This window comes from Callionymus lyra, chromosome 3, assembly GCF_982586985.1.
Source record: "Callionymus lyra chromosome 3, fCalLyr1.hap1.1, whole genome shotgun sequence".
Classification (NCBI taxonomy): domain Eukaryota; kingdom Metazoa; phylum Chordata; class Actinopteri; order Syngnathiformes; family Callionymidae; genus Callionymus; species Callionymus lyra.
Genome location: NC_141820.1, coordinates 34721356 through 34747925, shown reverse-complemented (window position 1 = coordinate 34747925; position 26570 = coordinate 34721356). Strand labels below are relative to the sequence as shown.

The 26570-nt window shown below is 37.5% G+C and overlaps 1 protein-coding gene across 1 annotated transcript in view; it reads right to left on the bottom strand.

Moving 5' to 3' along the window:
* Nucleotides 1–248: 248 nt before the first annotated feature.
* The window catches only part of khdrbs3 (KH domain containing, RNA binding, signal transduction associated 3), a 57274-nt gene continuing 30952 nt past the window's right edge, over nt 249–26570 (bottom strand). The window contains exons 3-9 of the mRNA XM_087785968.1: nt 25695–25811; nt 19054–19200; nt 18322–18461; nt 17339–17519; nt 11421–11503; nt 5122–5174; nt 249–2261 (exon numbers count right to left, since the gene is read on the bottom strand). Coding sequence (XP_087642094.1) covers nt 2170–2261; nt 5122–5174; nt 11421–11503; nt 17339–17519; nt 18322–18461; nt 19054–19200; nt 25695–25811 — 813 coding nt within the window. The 3' untranslated portion in view covers nt 249–2169. The remainder of the gene's footprint in view (nt 2262–5121; nt 5175–11420; nt 11504–17338; nt 17520–18321; nt 18462–19053; nt 19201–25694; nt 25812–26570) is intronic.

The window sequence follows — 26570 nt, the reverse complement described above, 5'->3', positions numbered from 1 at the left end:
AAATATTTAATGTTATATTAATTATAAAACATAATTATTCCTCCAAACACACATTATTTTCAAATGTTTATTCAGCATCAACAAGGGTAAAATATTAAAGGGCTTACATAAGCTTTTATTTTATATATATATATATATATATATATATATGTATATATATATATATATATATATATATAAGAAACTTAAAATCACATAACTTAAAAAACTACTGTTTCGGCAGTAGAACATGGACAAAATATGAAAGGCCTGCTTCTATAAGCCCTTTAAAATATGTTACAAAAAAGAGTGTAGACAGCAATACAGTATGCAGACAGTCTAGTTTCCTGTCTTGTTGAAAATTTATTTTACAAAGGACAAACCTCCACCAAAAACCCCAGAAAAAAAAGGATCTCTAGAGTACGGAACTTCTCTAAATCTAAGCTACGACAATTTAGTGAGCAACAGTTGAGAGAGTCGGGGATTCAGTGGCACAACCTGTTGTGAGGGAATCATCCGTACGGATTACGACATGTCTGTTTCTCTCACACACATGGGCTTCATCCGCACTGTTGAGTTTAGGTTTTTATGCAGTTTTATGTCCGGTGGTTTAGTGTTTGATTCACAGTACAACATATCAACATGTTCCGGGCAATAATTTTTGACGTTCAAGTGAAAACTGAGGAGTAAAGTAATATTTCCCTCATACATTATTTCAATTTTCTCACCAGTTTCAACTGCTGGTACCTTTTTGTGGTGATGGAGGATGAACTTGTCTGTCACTAAATTCACATCTATTGTATTTTCTAAATATAATGACAAATATTTATTACTATTATTATTGGACAATGTTGCTTCAAGTTGCCAACCAAGTAATTTAACCTTTGGCTGACACGATAACTTTTCTGTGGGATAAAGACCGGCTGCAGACCTGGTCGATGGTGACCCTCCTACAACTCCTGAAATGAGGGATTACGTCTTTCTCAAGTGAAGCTTAATGTTTCTGGTTGAGAAGATTCATTTTGTCCTGGTACTTAATCCTGAAGTTAAAATTGAACATCAGATTTGTCACGCGTGAGCAGGGCTGGGTGTGAGTAAAAAAAAAATGTCGATACAATACACACTCCTGAGTGACACTTTAACTGATGATCCTTCCCTTAAAGACACTGTCATTTCAATGTCATTTCAATGTGGAGTCTAGAAATTAACCTTAATTCTCAAACGACATACCTCAATCTAAAATTGTATTTATCCCACAAATGCTAAAGGTTTATTTGTGTTCATTCTGAAAAACAATAAATAATGTTAACAGAAAATAAAAAAATCAAGTCTACTTTTATTATTGATCATAAATTATGTTTTTGTCAAAAGCAAGCATTTATGTTGTGTCTTGTCTTGTTTTCGTTATTAAATAAAGGCTTGGTGATGACAGTATTTTGTCTTTGTTGATGAAGGCTTCACCAGACTACATACCAAGGACATTCCCACCGTCCGTGTTTAGAACTTGGCACCCAAAGATAAGACGTATTTCGATACTTATTAGTCGCAGAACATTTTGATGGGTGCAATGAAAGAACCAACGTTCAGTCACCAGCACTACCTGTGACATCAAGTTTATCTCTTATTCCTCATTTACTATATTCAGTTCATGCCAAATCAATTATCCCCTGTTTTACCTGCATCCTTTCAGGTGGAAAACACTTTAAGTTAAGGTGAGGGTTAAACCATCAATGGAGATATTTACTTAACTTGAGCCAATAGTTGAGAGACGAGTGTTCAGTTATATATATATATTAAAACATACATGAATGATGGCTGTTTATCATTCATTGACAAATAAAGAAAAACTCAATATATGAGGGATCGACAAAACCTCCAGACAACCAGGTCGTGGTCAGTTTGTTCATGAGCTCCACCATCTAGAATGAGCCACAGTCACGGAGATCATTCGTACATAAATGTGGACGATGTCCGAACATTGGCCGCAGTCCGTCTGACCTCCCGTAAAAAAATGTAACATTGACTGACAAGGTCTGGATTCAATTTGTATTTCATCTAATTCCATGTTGGATTGGGATTCCCTTCATTTCCACTTGAGGTTTCTTGTCTAAAAATGAGGAAGTGTCCATAAAAAACTCCATTACTTGGGAACACAGCCACGAGGACTTGAGTGAGGACTGTGTCAACAGTTCAATATCTTGTGTATGGCTGATCTCTGTACGCTGCTTTAGTTTTCCGCGCTGATGTTGCCTTTCCACGATTGTTCGCCCAGTCTTCCTGACCTGGGAAACAAGGAGAGAAAACGTCAGCTATTGTTATTGTTGTCATGCTTCAATGTTACATTCACAAATGACATTCCAAAGATTTATCAAGTTTAAGTCAGTGTGATTGACGAGGACGATTTCTAACATGGCAGATGGCAGCTACTAATTCTAATACAGTGAATTAGCAGCATATTTAATCAATGCAGAACCAGTCTGACTAAAAATAAATTGGTATAAACTTCCTTTCATTTGCTTGAGAGCAAATACGATAAACAATTATATATTAAAACTATAAGAATCTTGACTTGAATAAACGCAGAGTTTAGATACCATTATGTTGTATCTAATTCTGTGTCAATTTAGAGATATACAAACCACAGCCATACAATTGTAACTACCGTATCTCTAGAATAACATCATATGAAAACTTTTTGTTAGAACAATGTCCTAGCTGTTGATGTATGAAGAAAACATGGAAAAATGTCTCGATTTTAGCTCTTAAATGAAAGTGTTACTTGTACCAGACATCCAGATTAACACGAAATTGAAGAAAAAAAAGGTCGTTAAATCTTACATGACATTTCGAGGCTGGAACATTTTCGACATTACAACAGTAATTCGACAGTTAAAAATAGCTCAGAGAGCGAATAAAATCCACCTTCTTCTGATTCCACCAGGAAAGATGTGCCTTCAATAATTGGATTAAGAGGATGAAACCAGGTAATTGAAAAGAAACCATTAAGCTACTTGTGGGGAAAAAGTTCATTATTAGTGTGAACGTTGATTATTATCCCGGCATCGGGATGAAGCCTGCCGGTACCGTCAGTGTGACTGCGCTTGTGTCAATGGCGGCTTTGTCTGATCTTCGGCCAGTGCATAGACTTCCCCAGAGGTGCTGCTCACAAAGCCTTGTTTTTGAGTCGGTGCGGTGGCGCTCTGCAGCACGGTGCCAATAGCCCGTAATTAAAAGTGTCACCCTCATTCTGACACTCACTTTGAAGATATGGACCCAGTTAACCTTGTGTGCGGACACCAAGGAGACATCAATGATGATTGTTTTCTCCCCCACTCTTAGCGCCGTCTTTGTGTTTACTTTGACGTCGTTTAGAAAGGTTTCCGGAAGGTTTCTGGATCAAGTCAGATATCAAATCATGAAAGAAACTAATAAAATCCTAGACATTGTCTTCATGACAAATGAAGATGATTATCAGCATACATCAATTGAACTATTAAGATGATCAGGTGTCATATTAAAATAAAAGCTAATAATTATATGTGAGTGATAAAGTAAGTTAAGTGTTTCTACTGGCTTTGTCATACAAAAGTTTAGGATGCGACCTCTATTGTCTTTCTATAAATGGATCAATATTGCAACAATCAATAATTTAGGTCAATCTTACTCCAAAAGGAAGACTGAATAGAAATCAATTACTTTGGACTATCTTATCTCGATGTATAACTGTTCAGAAAAAGCTTTTTTGTTGATGTTGGCCTAAGTATTCCCGAGACTCGTCAGTAGATATTTAAGGTTTGGGCCATTCAAGCGATCCTTGACCAGGACTCACACCAAACCTGATTGTGGTGTCCCACATTCGACTTCATTTACAACTTTATTGACACGACACAGCCAGCGGAAACAACACAGACCGTGACTAGTTTGAAAAGGAACCAATGGGCCGTGGGATTTGATCGCTTCAGCCAGCTGCCAATTAAAACAGTTGGTGTTTTGAAGATCACTGGATTGAATTAATCAAAAACCCTGGTTCTCCTAGTGTCATAAGAAAATGCTGACTCTTGATCTTAAAAAATGAATCTTCATCCATGGCGTTGAGTTAGTAACGGAAGACTGTCGTCTGGGACAAAACAAAGTGTTTGTGTTGTAATGTTTATGTTTTCAATTAAATGCGACAAAACATCTGCCAATATGGTCTTGTTTTAATGAATCCAGAAAAAAACTAGTTCACTATTATGTCAGCTTCAACTTGACAGCACAGCAAAGTAAAATATCAAAATTTAAACTTTACACTATTGAAGTGGTGCAGTCTTGAAGATCCTCTGATTAATATATACAACATTATGTTCCTGCACAGAATATAACAACAATGACGCAACTGAATTCATTTTGTGAACAGGAGTTCATCTTTACTAAATCACAACTGAATATTCTGAACCCGTAAGTACCAAAATTCTTAGAAAAAGTTTTTTTCTAATCCATCTACTAACTATCAAAATACAAAACATATATTCATCTAAAAATATACTGAAAATGATATGTACAATGATATATCTTACATAACCACATGAGACAATGCTACACAACATTATTAACTATGTAAATGTTTACCAAAGTTTACTTTGATGGCTTCTGTTGAATCAATTGAGTCATTTAAGTCGATGCAATGAGAACATTTCATGAGTTTATACCAGTGATCTTCAAAAATACTACTCATCTATTTTACTTGAAAGCTGGCTGATCCAAGTACATCTTTTAGAATTACCACCTTATGAAAAAGAAAGGAGCCAACTGGTTCATTTTCTTTTTTTTTAAAGAAATAAACATATTTGATCAGACCAGCTGCATCAATTACATCAAATAAGTGACAGGATGGATGATGGGCTGAAGTCTATTTTTTCTATATATTATGTGTTCTACCCACAATAGTTTTTCAATCGAGCGTTAGATCCTGATCTACCTATTGAGCCGACCTACTGGAGGGCATAAGATGCTGGAGTATGACGCTCATGAACTGTTGAGGACACACAGAGACCCTTTGACTCCAGGTGCTGATACAAAAGTTACTTTTTGAATTGGTAGCGTCAATGTATGTCAAAGCATCATAAAGTAAGCGGGTCCAAAAAATGTATGGATTAAACTCACCATATTCTTCATATGAGTCACTGCCGTTTCCGTATTCATAGTAGTCGTCTGAGCTGTGAACAGAAAGCAGATCATTGTTTTCAAGATAATTTGTCAGACAGTTTCAATAATGACAACTTTATTATTAATATAAATAGAGACACATTTTTCCCCTTGTTTATTTATTTAATTGCACTTGCTAGGACGACGCTGACAGACCCGTCCTGTGTGTATCGCTCAGTTAAAGTGCTATCATCCAACAAGAAGAAATTCATCATTGAACTGCCACATCGTTGACACCGGCCATCACAGCCGGGTCCCCTCGTCCTGCCTGTCAGTCACGCTGTCAGACGCGCTCGCTCCATTTGGCTGTCTGGATTACAGACCCGCGGACCCACATCTCAAGACAGCGTTCAGAGGTCACTGATGGGACCTGGCAAGCTACATTTTTGACCTTGTGTCAAGAACAAATCTCCAACTGGATCCATGCCCGAACCTCAAACCAATGATATCTGGAGGTGTATTATGTGTTTTAAATTCCCAGAAAATAAACATTTGGACTTGTTCAACTGCATACAAGCGGCCTCAGCAGGGAAGGTGAGTATGGTAACTGACAGGATGAAAAAATAATTAGATTCGCACTATGCTACAAAAAAAAAATGCTGAACTTCAACAATGCCATATAGTCAATGAAATTTGAAAGGTTGTTTCTATTAGATTCTTCTGCTTCCGCCAATGATACAACACTTTCCCTGCTGAAAGCTTAACTAGCTCTGGAGGGAGGAAAAGATAACAAATACATAAAGTGTTATAAAAAGTCTTTGTTACATTTATTGTATTATGTTTGTTAAAGACTACTGGATCCGACCCAGTATTGTCTTTTTATTTCATGTTTAATGTTCAGCGGTCGTTTCGAGAAGGAGGCATTATTTTATCCTCACATAAAAAAATGTTGACAGTCTCGTTGACGCACACCAGAGGTAATAAAAGCTCGCTCAGACAATCAGGAGTCTGCTCTGCGCTGTGAGGAGAGGTTCATCGTGCCGGGTCCTTCCACTTCTCTGCTCGGATTTGTCATGCAGCCAACCAGGAAACACACCGTCTGTGGTTTAGATAGGCGTGTTGCCAACACTTCACACTTAACTGCTCACACAATCTTTGCAAATCACAAGCAAACCACACAAAAAGGTCAGCATTCTGTGTTGAATTTTTGATCCACATGCTATTTAGGATTTATGTGCAGACGATGGCGTGGATTTGGGACACTAGGGACACGTCCCTGTCCGCTAATGTGTAGTCACGATCAAGCTTGTTCACTGCAAGTCCTGTCTCTAACTTAAACATCGCTCTGGGATTGGCTCTTACTCTGTTGTGTTTAGCCATTGACCGCCGCATGGGTGAGTTGCAACATGATTATGCTAATGCTTGACACCTTTTGACTGGATATAACCCAACCTTTGGGCGCAAACAGGCTAAAACATTTGCTACCATAAGAGAAACCAAAAGGGTAACAGAAAAATGTATTTCCAGAAATCGAGACGCCTACTAATCTTGACATTTAACATCTTTTTGTGCTTGTTCTTTTTTTTAATCAAATCAAAAAGGAATAAAAAGTGGATATTGACAAGACTTGTTTAGAGGTTACTGAATAAAAAAAATAAAAAAATTGTTTGTTAGATAAGCCTTTTATATTAAATTATGATTGCAAATACACAAAAACACATGAAAGAAACTGCTAAATGAATTTCCACTGTATATAATGTAAGTTTGTTGTATGTTGAAGGGTGATATTTTGCCAGGTTAAATAACTTTTTAAAAGCTTGATTAAACAAAAAAAAAAGAAATACGTAGAATTAAAAAATGTATAATCAGATCAGTGTCAGATTAACACAAATTAACCAGTTTTAATTCAATGTTCTCTCATTAACACGAGAGATTTTCTCTACAGGTCAGAAAGGACATTAACAGCAAAACCTCCTCATGAACAATTCAAGAAAAGCTGTTGGTCTGGGCTGACATTTCATCAATATTGTCTTCCTCAACGGTTAATTAGGAAAACAGTCTCCAGACTCAAATATCCATGATCTTGAAAAACCTGACTGTTCGAAAAAAGCTAAATAAACAACATGTTTTATTATATAATTTTAAAAAATACATTTAAATGTCAAACTTCAAAATATACCTTGAGACCCCCTGTCTATTGCCTGGATATAATTTTCAACATCTTCCATCACTGATCTAGAATCACAGCGTCTCTTGTCAAAGTGCACAGCTGGCTGCACCAACACTTGCACGAGGATGATGAAGCGCCCGTGGTGTTCCAGGGCATGCTGGAGATATCACCCTCTCATAGGTGTGAAGATGCGTTGCTTTTCTAAATAGGTCAGCTTTTGATGTGACATTCATTAGCAGAGGGCCACCGCTGTTGTGTGTCCCCCTGAACAAAGGCATCCCAGAAAGACCACAGCTGCCTGAATGCTAAGAACCTGATATGGAGCTTCTCGTGGACTCAAATAGACTTTTGATCAATAACTTGTGTTTGCAGTTAAGATGAATTGTGCGAAGCCGTCTTATGCATTTGTCATCGCTGTAAGTGGTTCATCTTAAACAATGATGCTGAGTAACAGATGGCAGAGTTAAATCTGAATGATGTAGTACAAGTCCCCGGTGGATTGTTTTTGGATGGCATCATTACTCTTTCTGTCCTCCAGTGATGAGTTTAAAGACACCTGGATATCAAGTGGATATGTGAGTTAATACAGAGCACGATAACCTAATCTGTCCTTAATGTCACATATATGAGGTAAAGCTGACATTTATCAATGATTGCTGTCTTATGTTTTGCAGTTAATGATGCTTGGTTACATTGTATCAACGACTATTGCCAGGGTAGAGCTGTTATTCCGCTGGCTACAATAGGATGAAACACAAAATCATCTATGTACACCCATTCTTGAGTCAAATTAAAAGTCGGTGGACACAAGAAACCAAAATTACGTTACTCTGTCTGGACTCTATGAGAGAAGGTGAGGAGCTCAGTCATTGAGGAGAGACTCAAAGTACAACACAGACGGACAGATGGACAGACAGAAGAATAGTTTGAAGGATAAATGTATGTGGATGGATGGTGCATGGACAGATTCATGTATTTTTTTGGATGGCTGATTGAAATACAGATGGATGGATTAATGGATTGATTAAAGCAAGGATAAATGGATGGATGGGGGATAGATGGATGAAAGTGTTTTGTAGATGGACGGACAGAGGGATGAATTGATGGATGGATGGATGGATGGATGGATGGATGGATGGATGGATGGATGGATGGATGGATGGATGGATGGATGGATGGATGGATGGATGGATGGATGGATGGATGGATGGATGGATGGATTGATGGATGATGGATGATGGATGATGGATGATGGATGATGGATGATGGATGATGGATGGATGGAGGCAGGATGGATGGATGGATGGATGGATGGATGGATGGATGGATGGATGGATGGATGGATGGATGGATGGATGGATGGATGGATGGATGGATGGATGGATGGATGGATGGATGGATGGATGGATGGATGGATGGATGGATGGATGGATGGATGGATGGATGGATGGATGGATGGATGGATGGATGGATGGATGGATGGGTGTCTTTTCTAGTTGTTTGGTTGAAGAAAAAGTCTCACCTGAGCCAACATACAGAAAAGGGAGCATGCACATATTGTATCAATAAAGCAGGTTTATTTATTGAATGGTTATGAAGATGAGTTTTGGTGGAATAAGACCTTGCTACCCTGTTAACATCGTCTTCCATGTCTTTTATAAATTCCCATCAGGCGTTGCCACGTAAAGTCTCCGCCACCATAACCTTGTCCTCCCTAGTCACTCCTTTCCTACTCATGGCTTCATGTCCTTGAACCATTGACTCACGTACATTAATGAAAGGTTACTTTACTGGTGAAACAGTTTGTACATTTTTGGCGAATAAATGTGGTCTCAGACTCTTGACAGTCACTGCAAGTCTGCTTCCCCTTCTTAAATCTGGCCTTTCAAAACTCTCTCTCTCCTTCAGCCTTGGGATCTTTTCAATTTAACAGCCAACTGAGGGGGGAAGGTGAGAGATGTCATCTAGTGACAGTTTCTCAAGTGTCAAGTATAAAATAATGCTTTAAACACACCTGAAGTGTGTGAGACGACAGTTCTGACCTCTAAACCTGAAAGGTGCCACAGCTGTCATTCCGCAAAGGTCCCCAAAGACATTGCAGTTTCTATCTGTGAACGCCATTAAAGCAGCACTTTTCACCCGGAGGCCCCCCCCAGCATCAGTTAGCTTAGCTAGTGGTGAGCCGTTCAAAGAACTTAGCCCTGAAATACTGACAGAACACAATTTAGACCAAGCGTATTCATCGTTTATATTTTATTCTATTATTTAAACATTTTTAAAAATCACCTTGACTTTGGTTTCTATTTAACAAATGTCATTCTTTAGTCACAACCGGCTAACAAGAACCTAACATCCAGACTTGCTGTTCTTTTTCCTGCTTTTCTATCGCTTATTTTGTGTGTTATCCTATTTCTTTCTTTTATTCTGTACTGACACCACATCAAATCCCATGTTGTGTTTACAACACTGGCAATAAAAGTTTCTGATTCTGATAATGGCACCAGTTCTGACATAAACCAGACCGAAAAGCCACAGGGATAACAATGCTCCAGTTTGAAAATAGAAAGTCTACATGGCAAATATGGATTTAGACAACATAGATGGAACATGTACGGTATCCGGGATACCATTTGGACTGTGGGAAGGTACAACCTCAGATGGACAAGAACCTTGAAACCCCACTGGAACATGTCCATGACGTTTCTCTTCCTGACAGGCCATGATGACGGACCACACAGCTCAGTGCATCAGTCATAAATTGAGCAAGATACATGTTACAGTGCAGTAGATAAAGAGTGAAGTAGGTGGTATGGAACCTTTTGTTACTACCTTTTGGGGCATTAATTCGATTGAGTTCACCTTCTGCTCAAGGGAAAACAGCATATATGGATATAATCCTGATAAAACATATCAAATAATACCATTGATATATTTGCTCTTTTACACTTTCCACTTCCTTCCTCTCCATCCTGGCATGTCTGTCTGGAGCAGAAACTGTTTAAGTAACAGAGAGAGCGTAAATAGTTCTGCTTTTTCACCTCTGGGTACTGACATCCTACCAACCCGTCAGTTCAGATAGAAGTGTGACTTCGTTAGATGTGAGACAGATTGTTAGACGTATACAAGGGTTAAAAAACAATCCTTTTTCTAACAAAACATGACCAAAATATATTCAATTTCAGCCTCATAAGTGTGGGTCACACATAAAGGATAAAACATGTAACTTCTTACTAAGGTTTTTTAGGGACTTTTTGTATAGTAAGACATGTTTCGATCAATAAAGGTTGAAATGGATGTTACGGTTGAATGTAGAAAGTCAAATGAGGACAAACATATAAAACAACAACCAATATGTGGTGCCTGGATGAGCCTGTTTAAAGTGTCTAGACAATAACAGCAGCGTTACCTCGCAAAGATAAGGGAAAATACATCTCGATCAAGCAAGAACCTTGATTCATAAAATGCGCTTCAATTTTTAACTCCACATAGAAAAACACCTCCTTTATTTACAAGCAGAAGCTGATGACTCAAACACTTAATGGGAAAAACCATCTGTCAGATTTAAGAACCAGGTTTGTAATGGTCTGGTATACTTGAAATAGTATCCGTGTGTCCACCTTTTTCTCTTTGACGTTAACAATTTCAGCATCTATTCTCATCAGCAACCCAACAGACGCACAAAGTATAGCAGTAAATAACCACAAAATAGCCTTTTGACCTTGTGACTATCAAACTCATCATCACAGAAAGTGATATAGTTACGACCAATATGATCAATTAGGAATTAAGTATTTAACTACACAAAAAAAAAGTGGAATTGATATTAATTAATATTGTTACACTAAATTTATTCACACATATGTGTATTTAATTTAGAACATTGAACACATTAACAGGTGTGAAACATGTGCTTTGAAAAATCTGTATGAAAATAAATGAAGTAAAAAAAAAAGTCCCATAATTCAGTACAAGAAAAATTCATTTGCAACATTCGGTACACAAAGGAATCACATTTAAATTTGGCATAAATTCAGCCGATGAGATTATGGTCTGCTGGTCATGTGACTAATATTCAAGTACAAATACACAGAACATAAACATTACTACTTCACAACTAGCACCTGTGAAGAGAGGAGAATAATCTTACTTTTGTCCTTGATCACTGTAGTTGTTTTCAAATGACTCGTAGCCTTGGTCGTCATATGCGGCGCTGTATCCGTCTTCATAGTCCTGAACGACAAAAGACAGAGATCTCACTGGCACGATATCAGAAAAAACAAAAAAATGATAGACTTTATGAACTTCAATGATTAAACACCTTTACACGTAGCTCCCGAAGATTTAATCAAAGTAGAAGAATATTCAACAAATATTTCTGCTGAGCAGGTAAAACAACATTCCTGTGAAACCCACTGTATCGATTCATCTTCTGAAGCTCACTCTCTCAGAAATCAGTTAATATTTCCCGGCGTTTCAAAGCGATTAGTGAAAGGTTAGTGAGGTTGAGTATAGCTGAGCGGAAACTGCTGCCCTGCCCAGGTCTGTGTGTTTGACATAAGTGACAGCGCCCGGCTGACTTTAGCTGTGACTTCGTTTTATCGTCACCTCAAAGGATAAGCCTTGAACATCTGTTTGGTTTTCAGCAATCTGCTCGCTTCACCTACCAGCACAGCACCTAGACCCCTGCCACGAGCAACATCAAAGCCAACCACTGTTCCACCACTTCTAATTTTGGATAAATGGGACTTATGTTCCACAAAAGACGAAGAGCCCCCACGACACGTCTCTCATCCTCCACACACACTTCATATCCAATTCCATCTGCTCCTAATTTGCATGCAAAAAATGAACATCTGCTGGATTAGGCGGGAGGAGGAAATGTTCATCACGTTCACATTAATTGGTTGTAATTATTGAACACAAGTGTGTATTCGCTTAATGAGGAGTATCTTTTCTGGCAGCGAGCATGTTTTCTCTGGTCTCGACAGCAAGTTTAAATGTTTGCAACCTTGTTGGTGTTAAATGGCGGGTAAGGAACCTTGAATTCATATTTGACTTCAACCAAAACCCTTTTACTTTGAACTGGAAGTCAAGATGTTGGGTCTCTAAGATCCTTTTGGTCATCACTCACTCCCAGTCTCACCCAAAAGGAAGATATTCTGGATGACTTGTGTCTCAGGCTAATGGTGACTTAATGTAGCGCATATGCTTACCTGCATAAGAATTTAAAAGCACATTGGTTCCAAGCTTCTCACACAGCTTTCATATCATCTTTATAGCGGTTATATAGGAATGCTTTATTATAACTACTAGGCGCTACAGAATGTCTGCCTTGTTGCTTGGTTCTGTTTTTCTATTGCTTTTTTTGTGTGTTATCTTATTTCATCCTTTTATTATTTACTTTACAAATAATCCTATTTTGTGTTTACAAGTCTGGCAATAAAAGTGTTTGAGTGTGAGTCTAAATTTTCCTTTGCTATTGGGAGCTTCTTAATAGTTTGGATTTCTAAGAATGCTGAGAAAGATGTGCCATGCGTACTAATGTGGTGAGAAAAGTATGAAAAATAGATTTTAAAAGCCTGTCGTCTCTCGGTCCATGAGAGGATCTAGCTGCCTGGTGAACATTTTACTTCTAAGAGGCAACTCACAGTCACATCTGTTTCATCACGCAACAGAATATGTGAATATGATACAGTCAGTGGAATATACCTGCCAGTTTAACCTCATTTCCATTAATCAATACATAGTTGACAAAAAATATATACTGTATTTACTGTTTTTTCAGTCTCAGTTTCATGTTTGTCTAGACCTCATTTTCTTTCTTAAAGCTGAAGATTTACTATAAAACAATGGCTGACGAGTCAGGGTTCATATGCAGAAGAACGGGGTTAAGGTTGTTGCAGCTGATAAACCCTGCACCACGGGGTAAAGGTGATTCAGAAGCTTTTGTGATGTGTTCAAATTGATGCAACATGGACTCTGGCCATCTTGAGCTCACAATTGCACTGCAACACTGCCGGTTTTCCAGCACTAAACAGGATTAGTGTGACAGTGAGAAGTTGGAGGCTACGGGAAGGATCGGGAGCAGAGAGAGACAGCGAAGGGAACGAGCAGCCCCAAAGTGAGTCTTTCATTTGTATGCCAGTGGACGGCTGAGAGGCGTGTTGTTAACAGATAAGGACTGGCCTCTTAAACCAGCAAAAACTCACAGGGGGCCTGGCACTACATGTTAGAACAGCAGCGTTAATGCACACTACAATACTCTATTCAACTGATACTATTGATCTTTTTGTTAATCCAAATGCATATTTATTTTAATATTGTTACACATAAACAACTGTAAGGTAAAGCTTTTAAATACAATTATTACCCTACTTGAATGTGTAGTGTTTTGTCTATCTGAGAGTCATCAATACATCCTGAACGATTCAAATACATATTTGCAGTCCTTCATTAGAATTAATTGGCTCTTCTACGTCACTCCCTCTTCTCACTGAAACATTTTACACAAATGGTTCAAGTCTACTCTGATGTCGCTCACAACTTCCTCCGCTTCATTGTACTAAACTGAACAACCGAGAATAAAAGTACAGTGTATATCTTCTTATCTTATCTTTTTAATGATGTCTTGTTAAGTCTTCAAAAAAATATAAAACAAAGTGCAATTATCCAATGACAGTATTATTACAAAACAAATGCTTTAATTGATTTTAAGGTGTATAATTTTCTTTTACATAATATTGAAAATTAAATTAAAAAAAATCAGTGTTAGTTAAAGTCTGACATCTTGAGGACCACACCAATACAGTCAACCAATACAGTCTAATTGACCTGAATTGTAATTTAAAAAAAACATGGTCTTTATGCAATCTGTTCTGGAGAAGACTCTATTTTATCATTTATTTTCTTGTTCCCTGTATACAACATTATGAAGACGGTTTTATTGATTATCTTGAGGGAAGCTCAGAACAAAGATTTCCTTGCAAAGAGGTTCCTCAGGAATGATTCCCATTTGATGAGTGTCGACCAATATATGGATTTTTTTCTTCTTCCTTTTGTCTGCTACTTCTCAAATAGGTTTGATGCAGAATGTGCAGACACACACATTCCCCAAATTAAAGAAATGACCTGTAATTATGTTGTAATAACTTAAGGTTGATGGAAGCCATTACGCTAAAATGAAAATTATCGACAGGGAAAGAAAGTCTCTTTTTATGCATAATCTTGACCAAACAGTTCCACTAATACCTGTAAAAAACAAAAACATTTGGGGAGCAGAATGCTACACAATTCACACACATAAAAGAGAAAGAAGCTGGGTTAAATACATATAATTTACATATAATTCAGAAACATGCTCTATTGTGTGCCATTGTTAGGACTTGTCAAATATGCAAATGCACTTTCCAACTAGACAGAAACCACCCACAGGGACCACGTCACTTTGGAGACATTGTATGAGGCTAAGCACATAATTAATACGATTTCTAGATTAAATTTTTCATTTAAGGATCTTAAAGATGGTAACATAACAAGGAAACGATACAGAAGAACATTAGCATCATTTATTTTTTCAAGCAAGATTTACACATTTAGGTCGTGCCCTTCTATTCTTTTCAAGTTTGATATTGTGCAATAACAGCATATTGTGGTTATATATCCGTACACTTTTTTAGGGGTTGCCAGGGCAATAATAGCCGTAAAGTATGATGAGCACATTTCTAAGCACCTCATCACGCGCTGAGTCTCACATATTTTATTTTATTTTTTCAAATAGATGTTAAACCATGCATGTTTTGTTTTTTTTGCTTTAATGAATTCAGCAGCTTGCAATCCTTTTCTATGACCAGGTGGGGAACACTTATTTTTGTTGATGGTGTTGCAGTCATTAAATACAAGACAACTTCATCTACCACTAATTCACAGCAATGTTTTTCCATTTATCTTCTGCCAGATGTTGGGATGTTTCTTCCGCCCAGGGAGGCATAGAAGCAGGTGTCGGGGGACCCAGGTTACAACTGTGACAATGATGGGAAACAGCTGGCCTAGAAGTCATTCTCCCTGACCTCTGCACATTTGAATCACAACCCCTGAATAAACCTGTCAGATTGGGTTAGCTATGTGCTGCTGGGACAAATTTCCAACATAGTCCTCGCAATCTCGTTCTCCCTGATAAATATGTTAATGCAGGGAGTGCGGGGATGAACCGGCGCTGGAAGTGCGACAGCAGACTTATTTGGCACAGGTTCAGAGGCGGTGACTCGCACTAATGTACCTGTGGCAGCTGTTGTTATTGGAGACACCCTCGCCAGAGAACAAATTAAAATCAAACATTTTTATTTGGTTATTTATTCAGCTTATCCAAGCAGCCATTTTTTTCTAGAAATAAATCGAATATTTCATCTTGCTGTCCTTACAATATCTGCAAATTAGGCAGTACCTTTCCAATGCTTTGCCAATCTGTGTGCAGTTGGTTCTTCACCTCACCTTGAGCATCTCTCGAGATTGAATCTTGGTGGTGCTAGTTAGATTCTCTTTGGCTATTGCTTGTGTTAAACCGAGGGCCAACTCTCACTTTTTATAAAGTGAAGCCAATGGGATATACATAGTTTATTGATTGTCAAATAGAGGCTCGCCGCAGAAATACTGGAGGTCTTGTTAAAAACATATTTACCATTTTTCCATCTGCACCACACAGATGAATTTCCCTTTTAATCATGTTCTCCTTAATCAGTTTTCATGAATTGGGGGGAGCGTGGTTTACTAGATTGGCCCTCATAGGCTCAACTAAATGGGTTTAATCTCATCGCTTACTCTTAATTCAGTCAGATTAAAATGGGGATGGCATAGACACGATTTCAAATCTTGATATTTCAAGCTAGATATCTGGATATTGATATGATTTAAGTGAAAACCAAATAGTTTATACAAAAAAAACAACCAACACATGAGGATGTAGAAAGTGATACTTTATTTATCATCACTCACTTTAATTAATAAACATTTATTAACAAATAGGATGAGACAACATTAATTTTAGTTGGCTTTGGGTTAAAAAGAAGGAAAAAAAGGAACAACATTGCCATGTTTTAAAGTTTTTTAAGTCTACTTTTCAAAAGAAACTTCTGACTCAAATTGTTCTCCAGATTCTTACTAACTTAGCAGGATATCAGGAGATATAGCTGGACTTCTAATATAAATATCTTGAATCAAAAAATGGTGGTTCAGTCGCCTGACATTACACATTACACACTACATCTATACCTTCTATAGTCTATGTAAAGAACATTAGTTTCTGTTTACCTCATACGTGTACAGCCTAAACAGGTACCAAACAAGCAGCTTTCTTGCTGTACTGTAGAGGTTTTATCAACAGGATTAATGGTTAATTAATAATGAATTACCATTACTGAGTAATGTAAAGGCATGTGTATGTAGATGTAAGCTAGTTAGGCGTCAATACACACTTCTGTACCCCTTCAAGGATTAGATGTGACAGTGTCTTTGTTGTTCGTTTGAGGTTTAGGCGGTCAGGATGAAAATATTTTGTGTCACTGGCTTAAGGGCTTCAAAACAGAAATGTTGTGATACTTTTTACGTGCCAGAAAGACAAAAAAATGAGAGAAAGCCACTTTCAAGCAATTTCCACTGCTCACTGGCAAATCCCCCAAACAGCAACTGGACAGGTTTCAAAGCTTTAAAATAAGGTATATTGATGAGTCATCAGCGGCTTACGCATTATTTATTGGAGACACTTCAACAACAGCTACTATAAAAGCACCTTTGTGTGAAGCACAGGGACATGTTTTATGTTTTTGTAAGAGATACTGCCATCTGAAATGATTGATGGACCCTTTCAGAAAATATCAGGCGCAGCAAAAAATGTGTTTACTTTATGGATGTTTAAATACACGAGCACACTTCTGTCTCTCTTGTGCATGTCTTTGTTTGATAATATTAATAATATACTCATAATAATATTATTAAAGTCAACATGTGAAAATACATTATGAGCAAAGAAATACATAGTAAATAGAAAATGTATATGAAACTGGTTGTACTTACATATTCCCCATATGGCTCCTGGACAATGGCAGCAGTTGGTCGAAATCCACCAGTGGGTGGAGTGACTCGGGCTCTAAGAACGCCCCTTCCTCTGGAGAACGGTGAACGATTGGGTGGGGTCCCTCTTGGTGCTGCCCCTCTGGGAACAACTGCATGCAACGGGGGTACTCCACCACGACTTCTGAAACATTAGATCAAAGTGGTCTTAACATGCCATGAGAGCTAAAAGACCAATTTGTCAAATCAGAAATGAGTCAAATGTATCTGTAGTTGTGAGTCTGTGTAGTTGTGCGTCTCTGTGCTCAGTGACAGCTCGGCGACCTGTTCAGGCAGTCGTACTAAGTGACCCTACTAAGGCAATCCTTGCTAGAAAATGAATAAATGTAGTTTTGAATTTTACTGCTGCTCCTTCTCCATTGTAAGGTTTTGTGTTTTATGTTGTATGGTATTCCATCCGTGCATTTGTCTTCATGATTAATATATAACACAGGTCACCAACTTTTCAAGGGCACAATGTGATCGAAAGGGCTACCATTAGTTTGGTACACACTTCTGAAATTACTTTCATATATTATTAAGTATGATGAATGATATTCCTTCAATAGATTAATCACATTATTTATTCTTCAATATTTGCAAATGTGGCAACAAGAAAGGAAACACAGATACAACAAAATTAGATGTCGATTGTGTGTCAAATACGTTTTTGAACAAGCCCATAGTGGGCTGCTCTCTGGGTCTGTGGGGGCTACCTGATGACTATGGGCACCATGTTGGTGAACCCTAATCTAGTGGATGAAGATGAACTTTTTATGTCGAAATTAGTTTGACATTTAAAAACTGTTTCCACTCTACAAAATGATATTCCCCTTTAAAATCTTCCCTTCATTGCAAAGTTATATGAACACTGCCAAAACCGAATATATATAGGTATATTAGGATATATCAGGACTAGAACAAAAGCAATGAATCACTCTTGTTACCTGGGAGGGACAGGTGCAGGTGTTCCCCGAGCACGGGTGGCTGACTTGCCCCTTGCCGAAGGTACCTTGGCATCTTCTGATCCCCCATTCAGGTACGTGAGCTCCTGCAGCTGGGCCTGTCTTATCTCGTCGTTGTAATCCTGCACACAGGGACCAGGCTTGGTCAGAAAACAGGCTGATTGACTTGCTTTCAATTACTCTGTATCAAATTACACACTTTATCTCTGCTGCACCTCCGGGAATATCTAATTAATGGGTATTACAGTTCTGGCACTTTCTGAGGCAGCAAACAGTCAAGATGCTGGCTGATAACACTGAGACGTGGTTATCTTCTATTTATGTTTTTTTATCATTAAATTAGAACCCTGACTCTATTAAAAAGTGATTGTTGTATAATCTTAAGATGTGGACAGTTGTGTCCTCTTTATTAATAATCATTTTTGGAAAGAAAAAAGGCTCTAAGCAGGAGGAATAAGCTCATGAAGTAGGCGATGCGCTTGAAGTTGCTGCCATTAAGGATGTGCAGAGAAACTCCAGCTGCTAGATCCACCACTTCCAACCAAGCAGCACACAATTGATATCGATGTCCTGCAAACAGTCACAGTGTAAGACACAGAGGGGGAGATACAAAGGGCAGGAAGCTGCCGGCATATCTCACAGCAGACAGACTAGACAATGAGATGCCTCGGCTGCAAGTGTGTGCAGTGTGTGCTTCGACAGTGCAGAACGTACTGGGATGAGAAACTTCTTGATCTCCTCGAGGGCATGACCCATCCTTGCGTAGGCTTCAGCTGGTGGGGCGAACACCTCAATCAGGACGTGCAGATCCTCGTTCAAGTGTAGATATTTGGCCTCGCCGCTCTGTCTCAGCTCTTCCTCCTGATTGAAAACAAATGTTTTTCTATGGTTAGATCACACCCTTTGACAGTTTCTATATGCATTAGAATTTCAAATACTGAGACATTCTGCACTAAAAAGACGAAATAAAACTTCAACAGATGCATCATCAGGTTTACTATTGTTAGAGGCTAGGAGAGATGGAATTGAACTGGAATTTTTCTTAACCATAACAGATCCATTGACTGTATAAAACATAAAATAGTATCTGAGATATCACCCTTCTGATACTACGGGTGTGGCTGTCTTGAAAATACATGAAAACCCTCATGTAGTTGAAGCTACAAGGTCTAACATGCTCAAAAAAGTTTGTATATTTAGTAAAGGTTTTTATAGATAAGATACAGCAACTGCATCATATATATTTATCATTATATATACTGGAAAATGTATATATATATATGTAGTATTTCCTGAGCACTTGACTCTGCATTTGCAGAATATACAGGCTGCATGTTTTGAAATCAAAATATGTTTAAACATCAGCTTTAAAAGCTGCTGTAGTCAACTGTATCCTCTTGTCCTCATTTATCGCCGGGATCTCGCGGAATCTCATTGTTCCTTTACCTGCAGAGGACATAATAACTGCTGCCATCTAGCGGATGATTATCATTTTAAGTTTTAATGCAAAACAAAAAATGAATGCCGTTAATATTTGCGTGCTAATTGTAAATTAAAAAATGAGTTATTTTACTTTGTTGTATAGTGCTGACAAATATTGCTACATTATCATGGAAAAAATGTCGCAATATATACAGTAGGTGTGTCAATATTTTCTAACACCCCTAATATATAGTTGATTGTGTAACTTATTGTCTTTAGGCAGCCGACCTGAGGAAGCAAAATGTGTTTTGGCATTGGCCTCCCCTTTGAAATGTACCTCAATGTATCACCAATTCACAATGACACACAGCAGATAAAAAAATGGAAAACTTTGCGTATGACATTGGACGGACTTGAAGAGTCCACCTCACAAAAGTATTAAAGGTCAACCAGTAGATCATTCAAACATAAGTGTCTTACAACACTGTGAAAAAACACTGACATCAGTATTTAACATTCTATTGTATCCCTTAAACAAAACTGTCACATTTATTCTCATAAATGTGTGTTTTCAGTTAAAATAAGGGATTAATATTAACCTTCTAACCAACTATCTTAAAGTCCATGGATCGGAACAGGCCAGCCCAGAACACCCAGAAGGAGCTTGAATGTGGCGTCCATGCTCGACAGAAGCAGGCCAGAGCAGTGTTATTGATGGTGTGAAATAGGACAGCAGAAACCCCAAATGTCTCGCACACTGAACACAAAGGAAACAACAGGTTTGGTGTCCTAGATTTTTTTTTCCAACACAAACTGCCGCTTTCCAATGTCGGGGACCGCCTCGTTACCCGCCATGTCAACCAGTGTCTCAGATGTCAACTAATTATAAATAACCTTCTTTAAAGAGTCACTGTGGTATGTTAATGATATGTTAATATTACTCATAAATCTCCGCTTTTATGAGCACGAGCCTCGTCTGCGCTGCACACTGCCGGCTTGAACTGCTGGAGACATCTGCTCATGAAAGGACTCGGATCCTTCCTGCTGCTGTGTTTGTGTGTCTGTACACTTGAGTATGCTTAAGTGTATGTACGTGTTTATGTCCTTACATGTGTGTTGTGTGCAGTAATGTGCGTGTGTGTACATATGTATGTGTCTGTGTGTGCATGTGTAAGTGTGTGTGTTACTATTGGTGGGTTTCTTATGTGTGGTAATGTGGTTTCTCCTCATGACCTCATCCTTCTGATATGACATCATAGGTCCTCTCATGGCCTCACTCATCCAGTGATGATAACGGAAACGCCTAATCCAGACACTTTCAACATCAGCTACACAGCCCACAGCAAGAGATTAGAGCTGCCTGTTATTCATATCTGTTGGAAGCATCACTTTCACTTCACTGCTGAATCTGAATAAGCATCCTTGACAGATACTGTAGTTGGTGTTCCTAGTTTATTATTAATATGAACTATGTGAAGGGCAAATATACCACACATTTACCACACATAAATATTCATGTTCAAGTAATCAACAATATTTAGGGAGCTTCCATGCTAATGAAGTGACAATTCAAATGAATCTCCTAAGTGACAAAGTCAATTATGTCCTAGATCAGTAACATCGTTCAGTTTACTCTGACAGTATTCGTTACCAATATTCACCCATAAAATATATCAGGGTCTTTGAGTTTAATTTCCCTCTTTATCAGTTAAACCAATCTCAACTTGCTGTGACCTTGTTGAGCTAATTTTTGGACCTTGAACTGCTGACACTTTACTGTCTTTACTTTTACTTACTTTAATCTTGCCACACATTATAGGGCAAATAATGTGTTGATTAAGTGTGTCTTAAGAGATGTTGGACCTCTATTGTACTCATCAGTATGTGTCTGTTTGTACAAAACTCTTTTCATTTAAATATTTACATTAGAAAATGTCATTAAGCTCCGCCCACTGATAACACATGTTTTTTCTAGAGTTCAAATCTTGTTTACCCCAACTACACCCACTCTGCATCATCAACACCAGTCTCTACTGCCAAGAGACTCTTTGTATAAACAAGGCAGGACGTGATAACAGCTGGCTGTAGGAGGAGCCATTATTGTGTCATAATGGGCTCTGCTCTCGTAACCTCTCTTTCACCGAGATTTCAGACGGGGGAGAACTTTATAAAGTAATAAGTTCAAAGCATCGTCATGATGAGGGACTTACTGCATCTTGGAAAGGAAGACTTTAATATTAGTGCATAAAATAACAGAAGCCATATATCTTGATAATTCACCAGTGATATGAAAACAAGTAAGAGACAATGCTGTTGAGAAGTGTCCTGTGAATCATATATTAGCAGCTCAAACTTAAGATTTATGATTTCATTTTAACTATTTTCACTGGTTGTGTATTAGCATCTATCGCTTATACCCCCTTCATCCAGCTGGTCCACAGCCACAACACAGAGGTCAGTGTCAACAAATAAACAAAGGCTACTGTATTGATTCAGTCGATAAAAACATTCACTGGTTAACTCAGATCAATAATCAATAATCAATTAGCATATGTGGTCTCATGCTAACAACTGTTTGCTCACGTGACACAGATGCATCTTCGTCATCCAAGTCTGACCGAGGCAAGACAACAGAGGAGAACGGCCAGACAGGGAGCCGGTTCAGTCAACTTAAATTGAAGGTCCCAGAACAGAGAGTGTCTCACAATTATCCTGTCTTTATTCTGTGCGGAAGAATACTGCCGCGTCATCCAGGGTGTCAGTCGTCCTTCTGAAGCCATTTATTCACTGACAATTCTTGAAAAAAGATTTCCCGAGATATTGTTCTTTTATAAGCAGCCCTGACAGCCAGGATCCAGAGTGGAAGTGTATAAAGTATAAGCTAGTTTATTGTCAATTCTGCAATATGTGTAACTGAATACAGAGGATTGGCATAACAGTACCGAAGGGCCAATGCTGTATAAATAAATGTAAAATACAAATCAGTATATAAGAAAAACACTAGAAAAAAACAATATAGAGTATGGTGTGCAAAAGAAATGCACCAGTCCTTACTACGAGATGAAGGGTCTCGTGACTTTGGTATGTGGTTCTCAGGTAGTACGAGTACATGATGGGTGTTGGGGCTCTAGCTCTAGGTCACTACTGTGGGCTGTCTCATCCATGTTTAGGACCCACCACAGTCGTCCCACCACAGTCGACATGTCGTCTGCGAACGTGATGCTGAGGTTAGAGCTGTGCATTAGAGTAAGACTTATAGTCCCAGTCCGCCTATTTTTCATTCAAGCTGGAGACCCCATGATAAACCTCACCTAGAAGGTGTGAAGGTGCGGTGAGGTTCACGCAAGACAAGGAATTACCTTTTCTTTATGCGTAATATCAACCTGCTATAAATTCAAGTGTTAGTTCACTACAAATTCATTCATTTCATTCATTTTCGACTCAAACTTATGTCGACTAATTCAAGGCTACTGAAAAAAAATTATTCCACCCATGTGGTACATATGTTTCAATGCAATCATTGTTTCTAAAAATAAATAAAACGCTGACATTTATTTAAAGCTCCAACAAACATGAACTGGAAAATATGTCAACACTAAGTATGGGATGTTTAATATATCAAGGTTTTTGACAAAATTTTAAGCAGGTTTTTGGCCGTGGACTGTTCCCTGTACACATGACTCAATGACTGTGAATTACTATTTCAAGCATTTGTTATCAGCATACATTTATATTTTATTTATCTATATGTAAAGTAAATAATTTCAAAATAACATAAAAATTGTGAAAGCCATAGTAAATACCACATTTTGAGCAGAACTTTTCATACAACAGTAAACTTGCATTCAATCGTTGCGTTAGAATCAGTCAGATTCTCGTCAAGATCTTTTAAATAGGGTTCATAGCGGTTCAGTGCTAAATTTTTCCATCATTCACACATTTAGTTTCATCACTCATATCTAAGTTTATTTCTCTGTATTTTCACTTGTATTTAAATTGTAAGTAAATGATGCTGCACTGAAAACTTTCCTTGTTGACCTCAGATATAATCACAGTCATTCATCTGTTAGAGAGTGAGCGGCTAAAAAACATCTAAATGTCACCTAAATGTTACAGATATTTCCATGTGACACAGAAAACTTTATTGAAACTAATGTGGCTAGAAACTAAACACTCTTCAGTTAAATATTTATAATTGTAAATAAAATCAAGTGATATATTAAAATAATGTAATTCTTAATGTACATACAGCTTAACTGGAGCTTTGTCAGCTTTGACATATATTTGCTTACATCACGCTATACAATCAAATATTGAAGGGTTATCATATTTTTAATAACATGACATTTTAATCGTCTCTCAGTAGTAATGGAGCAACGTTAGTATCTTATGTTAGATAAAGACAGAGCTACAACACTGTAACATAAGTGCCACTGTAGACGATTCATTTTTACACCAGGGATTTCAAATACTGTATATACTTGACCTCCACCAAGAAATCCTTCAAATACCTTTGAAAACTTCAATCTCAGTCTGTTAATAATTGTTGCCATCATTATTCTTTGTTGCTTATCGTATTGTAAACCTGGCATCTTTATTGATCAGCAACATGAACATCTTTGACTTTGAGCAAACCAATCGTGTGTTGTGTTGTTCTGATTTCTGACTCAAAGTAACTTGGAGTAATGGATTACTCTAGTCTACTCTTCTTATTACTAAACATTTAAACGGTCATTTAGGAAACTAAATAGCTGTAGTTGTTGTGTAATGATGATTTTGATCAATTAAAAAGGATTTAGTAATAAATGTCCATTAATACACAATAGGCTCATTGTCCACAATGAGGTTGATAAGCACTATTTACAAGTCACTAGTGTGTGGTTGGAATGATCACACAGGAAATAAATCATCAACTAAAAGAGTCACAACAGAAATGTTTTCAAGTTTTCAAGTTATTAGACATCATAAATTATTCCATAAGGAGCTTTGGCTGCTATAATATTCCACAGCAGAGTTAAGACGAAAAACAAATTTGCAGAAGGAGATCAAATGTCTACCTGTGTTCACTCTACCTTGTTACTATTGTTTACGGTGAAACATATTTGCACTCCTACGATCATTAAAATTTCCATAAAACTCGGAAACGCAGTTCTAGACAAAGCACTTTGTGAAAAGAGTCTCACCCAATTGTGACCATGCAGCTGTCAATCATCTGCTGTCTATGACTAAGTGTGATCTGTAAGATTTAATATGGATGAACTAAACCGCAAGTGAAAGACAATAAATCAGAGGGAAGAAAGTTTTACTTTTGATCGAAGACATGTTTCTTATTCACCACCACATTCATATAAGACTCTGTTGGAGGTAGGAAATATCAAAAGTCAACATTGCAGAGCAGAAGATAGAAAGGAAAGAAAGAACTTCGGATGAATTGAGTTGACTACAAAACCATATTTTTTAATATAAAAAGAAAAAAATTTAAGCTGAAGTTGTAAGTGTCTCTGGTTTTCCTGATCAGGATCAATGATAAATAAATAGAAACATACTTGATTAATTAATGTTATTTTTAAAAAGTTGTTTTTAAGAAGTTATGAAGTAAAATAACACATTTTTTCATTTAAAATTACCATGCAAATATTTATGGCATTCATTTTTGTTTTGCATTTAAACTTAAAGGATGACAAAAAGTGACAAGGATGTTGCCGTATCCAAGTAGTCTTGTTTAATTCTGGCAATAAGTAATCTTTGTAATCTCTGTAATCTTTAACAACGTTTTAGAACAGAAAAAAGTTTAAATAACGACTAATATTATTATTATGAGTTTCTTCTCTACACTTGAAGAACCGGAGTTCAATGTTTTAAACATTCTTCAAGGCAGAAAAGTTAGAAAATGTTGACTGGATGGTGATACTGACACTGGTCCACTTTCTTACCTTTTCTTTGTCTCTCATTGAGCCTTTTCCCAGAATTGACATTTTTGTGAGCGTGTCCTCCTGTAGTCTCTTTAACGAGTTCCCACGTGGACCCAGCAGTTTGCCAACAAAGTTAAACTGTGAGAAGAAAAAGACAGGAGAAGTGAGAGATCAATCATTTAAGGATTTTAAAGACACATGTACCTACAAAACAAATCAAGCAAACAGTGGAGAGTTGAGAAAGGCAGAGTTATGAGGCTTTTGTTTGCCTAAAAAGGAGTCATAAATATTTATGTCATTCACAAGAAAGCACACATTAACAACAGTTTTCATGCTAATCTAAACACTTTGATTTGTCCAGGCAATAAATAACACAGTATACAGCAACATTGTTCTGAAAAATATGTTCTGATGAAATATAAGAATACATATAATCAATTTAAAAACAAAACAAATAAAAAAAAAGCTTCTTAATTGAGGGAGAAATGATGTTGATATAAAACAAATTAAAATTAGTATTATACAGAGCAATAAAGTAAATAACAAAATCAGGTGTTGTGATCCATTCTGCATTTGCTTTTACAGTGTTTTTTCAGTTGTCCATCTGTGTTCCTTTCAGTTTGCCTTTTCCTCGACAGGTGATAATACACAGATACAAACAATCTACAATCAGCGCCCCTGCAGCAGCTTCTTAAGACCTGGTTCCAGTCTGTGGTGTCAGATCGTCGCAGCTACTACTCTGATTAAGTTGACCTCTGCAAATTCATTGATTTGATATAACTCCCTGGTGCTTTTAAGCTTTTCAGTATATTCTGTGAATGTGGTACTGTATGTTGACAGCTTTGTTTCTTTTGGTTATTCTGACCGATCTTCATCATCTTTAACTGTTCTGAATTA